At 34.9% G+C, this 11,126-nt stretch overlaps 1 protein-coding gene across 1 annotated transcript in view; it reads left to right on the top strand.

Annotated features, from left to right (window-relative positions):
- Positions 1 to 11,126, top strand: part of MTBP (MDM2 binding protein) — a 30,960-nt gene that overhangs the window by 715 nt on the left and 19,119 nt on the right. Inside the window, exons 2-11 of the mRNA XM_017746049.1 lie at positions 358 to 438; positions 1,457 to 1,530; positions 1,648 to 1,793; positions 2,266 to 2,324; positions 3,189 to 3,333; positions 4,857 to 4,974; positions 5,527 to 5,661; positions 6,456 to 6,550; positions 7,338 to 7,410; positions 8,985 to 9,102. Of these exons, the coding sequence (XP_017601538.1) occupies positions 358 to 438; positions 1,457 to 1,530; positions 1,648 to 1,793; positions 2,266 to 2,324; positions 3,189 to 3,333; positions 4,857 to 4,974; positions 5,527 to 5,661; positions 6,456 to 6,550; positions 7,338 to 7,410; positions 8,985 to 9,102 (1,044 nt within the window). The remainder of the gene's footprint in view (positions 1 to 357; positions 439 to 1,456; positions 1,531 to 1,647; positions 1,794 to 2,265; positions 2,325 to 3,188; positions 3,334 to 4,856; positions 4,975 to 5,526; positions 5,662 to 6,455; positions 6,551 to 7,337; positions 7,411 to 8,984; positions 9,103 to 11,126) is intronic.

The following is an 11,126-nucleotide window of genomic DNA, read 5'->3' as shown; positions in this document are numbered from 1 at the left end:
TGCTCTGGTGTCCGCGGGGCTCTTCTGGCCACTGCCTTCCTGAACACCCCTTTGCTTTCAGGCTGCAAGGCTTTGGTGCCTCTAACCTGCAGAAACTTCGGGGGGGGTTCCTGCTTTATTGCTATGCTGCCATGTAATGCGTTCCTGAGCATGACCTAAAGGAGAATTTAGGAAAATTTGCTTTTTTAAACTGCAAATCTGCAGGTGACATTTCTCTTAAAAAACTCAGCCAACCCCTTTCCCCCTTCTCCCCTAAACTCACCTTCCAAAATCACACTGAAATTTATACTGTATTTGCAGGAAAGTAAGATTTAACTTCCATAATTCATTAGTTTTAAGAAATACTTTCTTTCCTAGCTGCAACTGCTGCAAACGTGTGTCAGTTCCTGAAAGAAAGCTGTAATGCATCAATAAATGCGCATGCGAGCACGTTCCCAGGTAAATTTAGCAATGGACAGTAAGGGCAAGTGTTATCAAGGAATTGGCCTATGCATGTTTTATTAGGGGAAACAAGGCAGAAATCTAAGTAAACCCAGTTGCTGCAGTATGGGCCTGTTCCTGCTGCTCCTGTTTCTGTGGAGAACTTATGTCAGCAGCTAAGGTGTTAGGAGATGATTAGATAGACTGGATGCGAGAAATGAAAGGGAAGGATTTTGAAAAATTGACAAATTTCAGTCCAGTTGAGCAAAGAATAGGAAAGCGATTGTTTCTCATGTCACTGGGAAGCATAATACTTTAATTACTCCTATAACATCTTCTGATTTTTTCGGTAGAAGCAATACTTGTCTGTTGGGTAACAATTCAGAACATTAATCCATGAATATTAAATCAGTTTTTCATCTTAGAATAGATTTCTTAAGATCTGCTGTAGTACTCTTAGGGGCTGGGTGTTGGTGTTTTGTTGTTTTGTGGTTTTTTTTGTTAAAAAAGTGCTTTCTTACTTCTTTACTTGATTTATATATCTACTGTTATAAGCTCATCTTGTCACAGATGTCATATAATTGGGATTCATGTGGGAAAACCACTATAAGCTCTTAAAATTCACGAAGATGGGAATGTTAAGCTGTTTTCAACTTCTGTGCTTTTTATTGCATAGAAATGTTGATAGAGCGTCTCATTTTGTGAACTCTGTAAATCATTTTTATGAAAGTTGTCATTTAGTTCAGGTATGTTACAGAACATGCAAATAGAAAGCAATATTACCCAGAATAGAGAAGAGGTCAAAGGTTTTCTTACTTACTAACAGTCAGAGGGTCAGTAATAGACACTTGCCAAGACACTTACCTACTCCTTAATATGTTTAGAACTTAATTACGGTACCAAAGGAAAGTAGAACTCAAGTAATTGTTGCATATTAAATGACTTACAGAGTCTTTCAACAGAGATGTTAATTGTAATAGGAAGAATAGATTGTAGTGAATTGATTAATTTAAATAATTGTTTTATCTCTTTGCAGCATGCTCAGTGGCTGGTGTTCTAGGCACAAAGAAATGGTATTTTGCAAGTCATGTTATTTGTGGTTATTATCAGGTAAGGCACACTTCTTTTAGAGTATAAGTTCCTCAACTGTCTGCTTCTCTATAGAACAAGTTAAAACCACGATGTTCAAAATTCTTTTTGCTTATTTAAGTCTTTTTGTTTGATTAGTTCTGCAGTTCTGACTGGGAGGAAATAAATGTTGACTCACAGAAAAATGAAGACTCATACCAAACAAGCATTGATGAGAACCTGGGAACCACACAAAATTTTGAGGAAGATGACAGTAACAGTTGGGAGTCACTGTCTCTGACTGAGTATGTGTATTAGTATTTTTCTTTAAAGTATAATGTTCTGACATCTAACTGTGATGACCCAAGGGGATCAAGAAGTTTAACAAGTGGGAGTTACTACCGAAGCAAGAGTTAACTATGAACAATCCCCTACTAGTACTGAAAATACTTAATTTTGTTTAGCATAGCTTTAAATTTTTTAGTTACAGATTATTTTTATAGGATAACTGAACAGTTTCCTAACAGCTAACATATATACAAAAATTTATTGCTAATTCGCCTTGAATCCTACTTCCAGTTTTCCTTCGGATTATTTTGATGTCATTAGGCCTTCTTCTGTCTCAGTAAAAGAAGAGATGATTTCTCATAGCCTAGGTATGTTTGTGCAGAGTTTCAAAGATGTAAGATACTTACATCAGGTACTATTCATTACTATTGTGTTTCTAAATGACTTCATTTATATTTTGGTTCTGAACATGTTGTTCTTCATTTTCAGTATCTATGATGAAGCTGCTGAAAGTCTGCATCAACTAGCTGATAAACTGCCTGCCCCAGGTAACCTGTCTTTAAAAAGTGTCGTATTGGAGTTTATCTTGTTAGTTACTGCTCTAAAAATTCATCTGGTAAAAGCATAGTGAATGGAAAAGTTCAGAGGGTGTTAATTTGGTAGCTGAATTAACATAATGCAGCTCTTGCCGGTAGTTTAGGAACTTGAACATGGTTGGCATTGCAGATCAGCTTGAGGACTAGTTTGCTGCTTGTTTCTTTGGCAGGCTGTAGTTCAGTAGAATTTAAGATACCTATTTGTATAATAAATTTATCCATCTGAAATGGTACCAAAGTAATTGTAGACAGTAAGCAATACAAAACTCAACATAGGAAGTTTCTTATTATGAAAAAGGAAGATGTTGACATCAGGCTTACATCTGATTTGACAACCGCTTGCTTGTGGGTGGGAGCCAAGAAGATGAGAAGGAAAATGCATCAGAATCGTTGGGTTTGGATTTTGTAAACTGGAGATACAGATCACCTTGCATGTTAGGGTTATATAATGTTGCAGAAGTTGATTTGGAATAGCATAGGAATGCAAGAAGAATGAAAAATAGCAGTTTAGAGTGTTAAAAGTAGGAAAATGACATAGCTTAGTTGTACAGGAGACAAATCTCATTTATCAGTGCTGAGTGAGAGCGAAGGGTATTGAACCACAGTCACTGAGGGAATGGTGAAATATTTTGTGTTCATCTAAGAGGAGCAGCAAGAGATGAGCTAAAATGTGTGAAAAGTATTTTAAATCTTGAAGTTATGTGATCTTTTTGCCTGTTTTAGTGCAGTCAATGATAACCAATACTATTCTATCTTTAAATGACTGACTGATTCACTGAATCATGATAGTTTTAGTCATATACAACTGTTTTATAGGCAGAGCAATGGTTGATGTAATCCTGCAGGCTGTTGAACGAGATGGACCCAAGTTAAGGGACTGCTTACCTGCTATCGGTGCCCTGAAACACCTGAGAGAGTGGCACTCTGCACAGATCACTATTGCAGCAAGTGATGCTAAAGGGTATGGCATTTATTTTAGGGCTAAAACAAGGCCACTTCTGTTTTGTGTTAGCATAGATCAGTGGGTTAAAATAGAAACAGCATCTTGAGTACTTTATGTGTATATTTTGAAAATACATAAATTAGTTGTCTGTTATTGTATGAGGGCAGGAATTACTTAACCTGATTTATTGTAAATACATGTTCTAACCAGAGAAGCAGGCAAAAAAGCCAGTCCTCTGCACTTCTTGTTTTCTGTGGGAGCAAAGGGTAAAATATTTTCCCTTTCTGTTGCTAGTGGCTTCAGTGTGATACAATGTTTTCAAGTTGTATGATGCTACATAATCATATATAGATTGTAGTTTTACTGGGTTTTTTTTTGAATGAATCCATACTACTGCTGGTTTTACTTTAAATTTTATATTACCTTTGGTATTACATTTCAGGGAGGGAAAGTAGAGTGTCTCATTTGTCCCTTTTGAAAATGGAGTAAAAATGCTCTATTACTTCCTGTATGCTTTTCAAGATTCTGTTATTATGAAGAGTTACTGAGACTATTAATTCAAGTTGAAGTTAAGTCCAGTAATTTCCTTACTATCCTCCTCTAACTGGCATATAATGGCCATGATATGTCTCAACATATAAACCTCAGTGGCTTGGGTTTTTTTATCCCATGCAGTGAATGATTGTGTGGAGGCTGAATAACTTGGCAAGGTCTCCTGCACTTTCCTTCCCCTCCATGGCCAAAAGATTCAAATTTGCTTCATAGAATATGTGCTTAAGCTTAATCTTAAATTAATAAAACTGTTTAAAACTAAAAAGGTGAATGTTCAGTCCTTGGATAGAATAGATAATATACCTACTATATAGTATTTCCTGAGGTGTGTGGCGGACAAGAAACTTACTCGGTGACTTCTACAAACACTTGGTCTCAGTGCTTGTTGACATCATCCTGTAGAACCATCTTTTGACTGAATAAATTTTTCTGCTGGCTTTTATGTAAAGTGAGGTTATTTGGGTATAGAGGATCTCTGATGAAAGTTATTTCACTTAATCTTGTTCTGCTGATGGTGCTGACTTCCCTTAGAAGTCAGATGGCCACCAGAACCCACAGATACTGGCTGTTCTCTCTCTTGTTGAATTTGGATAATGTTTGTGCTGCAGTCATGTCTCCATGTAGAAGGTTAACTACAAACCATCCAGATGGACCAGTGATAGCCCCACTGATGGCTACCAGGCTTTGCTACAGCTTTTAGCACCCAACCTTACTATGTTGTGCTTGCAGCTTGCCACTGCCAGTCTTATTTGATGTCAAAATTCTTTGCTGTCATGTTCGTGGAGCATATGAACAACTTCCTTTACAGAGCCTGAATGAGCAATTCTATAATACTTTTTTACTTTGTGTAATATAAAGCTTTATTGTCTGTCTTGACGTACACAAGATTGTTTAGTGCTAAGGGGTCATAGGTAAATTCAGTCAAACTGCTCTGTATGTTCATTTGTAATGCTAAATTCAGTAAGATTAATTCTTCTGTATTTTTACAGTAGCTGGCAAAAGATTGCAGACTATTTATCAGCAGACTTTGTATCTTCAGATGATATCATGAATATTATTGATTTAAAAGAACTCTGGAGAGGAAAGATTCAGATATGGGAAAGAAAGGTAAAATTACTTTTTTCAGCTGTGGTTATTTTTTAAAGCATCTGTGTACCTCATTTAAAGCATTTATTGTGCAGTGCATTTTATGTCTTAAGCCAAATTTGGTTTCAACCATGTAATTCAAAGGTAATGTGCAACTTGTCTGGGTGGGTGGCAGGATGAAATAATAAATGAGATCAATGCATCAAGATTTGAACTTCAGAAATCCAGAGCCTCCCCTCTGAAATATTTCTTAGAACTTACTTAGAACTTACAAAACAATCTAATTTTGTATCTATCACAAATCATTATCATGTAATTGTAAGTCATTACTGCAAGCATATGTATAATGTTTCTGCAAAAATGGAGAGCTTTGTGACATTGTTTACATTTTCACTGTTACAGTTTTGGATTTAGTAGTTGGTTATCTAAGTCTAGTATTTTTTCTTAGTTTCATGGATCTGATGGAAACAAATATAATACTAATTGTTAAAAATAATAACACATCTAACTGGCTGAAGAGAAATAATTTTTCTCTCTTTTTGACACAATTATTGTCTTCTTTTTTTTTTCCAGTTCGGATCAGGAGTAGACTTTCCAGAATTTTGTATAAAGAGCACTTCAGCAAAGACATTCAGGACTGCAAATTTAGGCTCTTGCTTTGCTGTTAAAAAAGAGTGGCAATCGAGGAATACTGATGCTTTGCCAGAAGCAAGTATTATTCTTGATCTTACTTTGAGTTTTAGAATTAATCTGTTTTACTTTCCTGAGAAAAGTAGTAATTGGGTAAACCTTAGTTGGAACTGAAAGTTCAGTATAGAAGTAATGATTGGGTAAGATTGAGGAATACTTCTTTTGTTCATGTGTGCTCTCAAAACAGGTTCTTAAAATTTCATCTGTTTGTCTTTAGGACTACAATACCAGATTTTTTTCAAGTAAAAATTGAGACTTTGTTCAGTTTAATACTCAAAATAGCTAAATTATGAATTCTGTATTTATATAACCTTTTCCACTTAATTTTAAAAGTTTGTTTGGGTTTGGGGTTTTTTTTACACTGTTGCTGTTTCACTGTTGTTGTTTTCTACTGGAAGTAGATAATAGATGGGAACTCCACAATCATATGTGTTGATGAAAACAAAATGAGCATTATGAAAATTGGTATCAGTTTAGAGTTTGTTATTTCCATTGTTAAAACATGTGTATTTTGTACTGCATTTGTCTGTTCTTGGTAGATCTTATTTTATTTTGGGTGAGAGCTAGAACTCATTTGATGCACATTGTTGACTTTCTACAAAGTCATATTTATTAAACAAAATTAAATACCTTCCTTGTTTTTTATATAATTATTTTAATATAATATTGTGAAGTGTTTTTGTATTTCTTTATACCTCTTTCAGATGTTATCTGTAAGGCTAATGCCTCCAGCAAACCACTTGAGGAAGTTCTCCTGAGGTAGAATCATATGTAGTGTAATATATATAGGTTTTTATTTGATTTCTTTTCAGGTTTTTCATTACTATGGTCCTGCGCTGGAATTTTTACAGATGGTGATGCTGTCTGATCTACCTTCCATTTTTATATCAGATCTGGAATTTGAGCTGTATCCCTTTTTTTAAGGATCTAAACTACTACTGATAATTGTCTATAGCAGAAAGAAAACAATCAGGATCTCCCATGGAAGCAACAGATAGATGAGGACAGGCAAGGGTTCATTCCATTTTAGCCTGCCAAAATAGTCATAGTGATTCTTCACAACTGGATTTTTAAATTTTGAAATTTAAATTACACTACCAATAACCAGGTGTTGTTGATATTATTGCAAGTATAATTTGTCTGTTGATGTGCATGCTCTTTGTGGGAAAAGAATAGAGATATGTTTATTCTGTATAAGTTTTAAAAAAAACTCAAGCCTTTCTAATGAATGAAGGTAGCATGCTTCAAAATATAGGAACATTTGTCTACAAATCATGTTTTTATTGTGCAGCAGCAAAATCTATGGCAAGATACAGCAGAGGAGTTCTCTCTTGAGTGTGTGTGCTGCAGAGATCTCAAGGTATATTACTATGGGTTTTTAAAAGTATGGACTTTTGGTACTAGTCTTGGTGTACCAATAATACCTTAGGATGTGTAAGTCTGCCATGATTTTGAATATATAAATATCTGTTTCTGTCAGTCTATAATAGAGATGTCAGTGTAGTATTTTGTCATATAAAATTTTCAAGTGTATCACTTTACCAAGAAAGATGAGCTTTTTATGTTTTGTGATACTGTAGTATCAAAAATTAGATACTTGCAATGCTTCTTTCAAATATGGTGGTAACTTGATTTGTAAAACAGAGGTGTATAGTTCTTTGTGAAGATAAGGTTCCTTAAACTGTTCTGTTCAGGAGCCTGTCAAGAAAGAATACCAAGGAGACGTCTACATTGCTTTTGGAGCAGATTTCTTTTCTCTCTGGGAAGGTAAAAACATTTTATTTATGTATAGCAGAAAATGAAGGTATGTATATTGCCTGTAAAAGATACAGGAATAATATTTTTAAACCTAGTTTCTATATAAGCTTCTTGAACATTTAGTTCTAAAGCAAGTATGGATTTTAAAGTCCATGCTATACATACCCACTGAACAGTTTTCTCTTTATGTCAGCTAAATTTCAATCTCCTGAAACATTTTCTAATTTTTAATCCTATCCTGACAGATAATTTCTCTGCTACCATAATTGAACTATTGATTTTTTTAGCAAAAGGCAGGCTTGTGTGCAGCCTACCAAATGTATCTAGTTACTGTGAAATGGTAAGCTTTTTTATTTTACATGTGATTATTCTGATTTTGGATAAAAAGAGTTCATGAAACATTTACAATCCTACTTTTTCCTTCCCTCCTCTGCCTTGGAGGGATAGTGAGATTATTCATAGCCACAGTATTAGTTTGAAGATATTTTTCCTGAATGTTCTATCACCTTTACTTACAGGGTAATGCATCTTGTTTAGGAAAGTTTTTTAGTGTTTATAAAATAAATCTATGCCAATCAAAACAAAACCTCCAATTTGAAAATGCTGATACAGGTATTATTAATAACATATGTTTTTTATTTCCTGTGGAGATGGTATCCCATTATCAGGCTGTATGTTTAATTTTCAGTTTATTTGGGTTTTGAGTAACTCTTTTTCTACCCTGCTACTCCATTCTCCATTAGCTTAGCCAGAAATGGAAAAGGTCCTTTTTCTAATGCTGTACCAAAAATATCTTTTTAAATAGTTTTATATTGGTAAATATCGCAGGTAATCTTCATTTTACTTAGGAACACTGAAAACACCTTTTACAATTTAAGGCCTTGCATTTCTACTAATTTTTTTAAAGAAGAAGCTCAAACAGTTACAACACGTTCTCAGGTTACTTTTTAGAGTCTGCACATGTTGAATTAAATATATTTTGAAAACAGCAGTGTCTCATACGGATTTTTTTCAGTCTGCTGCTGGAAATATTACATGTTTGTTGGCTTTTCCAATACTTGCAACAACATTGTTTTATTGCTTGAGTATTCAAATATGTGTGCCTTTTTTCTGATAGTGCTTATTAGCCTGAAGTCTGCTTAGAGACATAAACATAGTCCAGTATCTGGTTAAGGGACAAGGGTAATAGGAAAGGAAAAGGAATTTTTTTCAAAGGAATGCAGAGCCACTGATACCAACTATTACCTTTGAATTCTCTTTTCATTCTGGATACTACTCTACAAAAGTGTTTGTAGCCAGATTATTGAGAGACTTGCAATACATAATAAATACCTTTTTGTGTATGAAATGGAAATTCAGCAGTGAATGATCTTTCAACTGGACCAAAAACTAACCACAATTTTTACAGCTTTTGTGTCAAATGGAATTCCATTTTGATTGATGTGAATGACAGCTGTGTTAAGCAGAGATATTTTTCTTCATTTCAAGTAGATTTGAAATAACACCAGATCAGTAGCTCAAGAATGAAATGTAAAACAGGTTTCACTAATATTGCATGTTTTGTATTTCATCTCCCTATTTAGGTAGGAGCTTTATTTACATTGCCATGTAATGTAAGTAGTGTAGTGGTCCCATCTCCTGCCCAGCTGAGCACCAAGAAATGGAAGGAATATATGGCTAAGAAACCCAAGGTCATTTCTGGTACGTGTATTTGGTTGTGGTTTTATGTATGTGTGTGTATATATATATATATGGTGATTTTTTTCTGTACATTTGGGATTCTCTTTTTAAGTTCAATGAAATGAAGTCAGTTATTGTAATCTTCATGGACACGAGAAGATTTGGTGAATGCAAGTTCAGCTATGCAAACTTGGAGGAAAAACAATAACAACATCGTGGCAAGTTTTGGGAAACAAAGCATCTCCTTTAAACCATTTTTGTGTCCTGTCTGTCAGTTAAGATCCAATTTCCAGACATCTTTCTAAGGTGATTGTAAAATCCACAGGCACAGAGGTTTACTTCTGCAGATGGAATTCCAGTGTGCTTCACTGAGGTGCTTCCCTTCTCATTTAAGCATTTCCAGAGGTTCTTCAGTGCACTTGCATTTAATTTCAATCTCTTCCTGGGAAAATACAGAATATTAAGAAATGCTGAATGCCTCCATTCACCTGAGAGCCGTGTGCTAAACTTGTGATTGGGAACGTGCTCCTTCCTTATGGGGCTGTACTGATGGCAGCTGTCTCCTCCTATGCACTGTGCCAGTGCTTAGAAATCTGATTCAGAAAGTGAGAGAAGAGAATCAGTACAGATCAAGGCTGGGGGAAGTTTCTCAGTTGGCCAGTAAATGTGCCCTGCAAGTAGAGGCACTGTACAAGCAGTGGCTGTGAGGTTTGTAGGCACTTGAAAACATCAGGCTAAAATGAACTTGGTGGTAGCCCAGTGCTTAAGTACTTATCTAGGACAGGATGAGGTGCTGGATTCTGCTTTCTTTCATGATCTTGTTTATACATGGTCTAATATATAATCCGTGTAGATTGCAAGGAACAGTTACTATTTTTCTTGCCAACTCAAGACAACTTTTTAAAACAAATATGCTGATGAAAATGGCTCATATTGATGACTGATATTATTTCAGGTTTAGGGACAGGAAAAAATTGAGAGGAATTAGGAAGAGTTGTATGACAGGACAAGAAGCTTAATTATAAAATGGGTGCTGGCAGTATATAGACTGAAATTTATCTCTGCCTGTTTGGAAATGATAGAGAGGATGTGATTATAGAGCTGGTCATAGCAGCAGCATTTGTATTTATTGGAGAGATACTACTGATGCAGTCAAATGCGCACAAGATCCCCAGTGTCTGCAGGATATTTGTCCTGTGCTCCAGTGGAAAGGTTTTGTACAAGTATTAACTATTCTGTGATCAGTAACACACAATAGGTTCTTATTAAGCCTCCTGTGTAAAATTTAGTATAGGAGGAGAAATGTGGCTGTTTAAATGTATTTTCTTGTTTAGTTGAGAACTACTGATTTTTTATTAGCTACCACTAATCTGACCGTCCTAAGGATTTGTGAATCCTTATTCTCATCCATCTGTGGGAAGGTATAATTCTTGGAATTGGTAGTTCTCAAATGCTAAGGTTAAAATGCAAAATAAAAGCTTACCCATGAGGAATCAGCTTTGAGATGCCATGATAAACTGGAAAAGGAATATATTTCAAATGACAGAGGGAACAGGACAATATGAAAACATTTCTGGAATCTTTTTTTCTTTATTGCTCTTTTTTCTTTTTCTGAATTTATATATTGAGGTAGTGGGGCTTCCCCCTCTCTTCCCTTCTGTGTCCAACTTAAAGTTTTCAAGAAACACTGGAATATTTTGTATTTGTTGCTAACAAAAATTTATGATACTAATAAATGTTAAGTTCCTGTCAAGTTAATTATTGAGACATTTAATTATGAAATTAATTTACTTTTGAAACTTAGTACATCAAAAAGTATTCATTCTCTCAATTTCTATGTCTATCAAGGTGCTATAAAATGTTTTCTGTGTAAAAAGATAGCAAACCCATTCTTTCACTGTTACTGTCAGGTCCCACATTAATTTACTTTCAAAACTGCATACTATATGCCAATGTTTAAAAATAGAATGTCTTTATCTCTTATCCAGGCACAAGGGTAAAGAAGGGAGTGAAGCTTTTATTAATGAATAATGCAGTGTCCTTGG

This window comes from Corvus brachyrhynchos, unplaced genomic scaffold (genome assembly GCF_000691975.1).
Source record: "Corvus brachyrhynchos isolate BGI_N302 unplaced genomic scaffold, ASM69197v1 scaffold28, whole genome shotgun sequence".
Lineage (NCBI taxonomy): Eukaryota > Metazoa > Chordata > Aves > Passeriformes > Corvidae > Corvus > Corvus brachyrhynchos.
The sequence above is the reverse complement of the archived record's forward strand: the minus strand, read 5'-3'. Positions and strand labels throughout refer to the sequence as shown.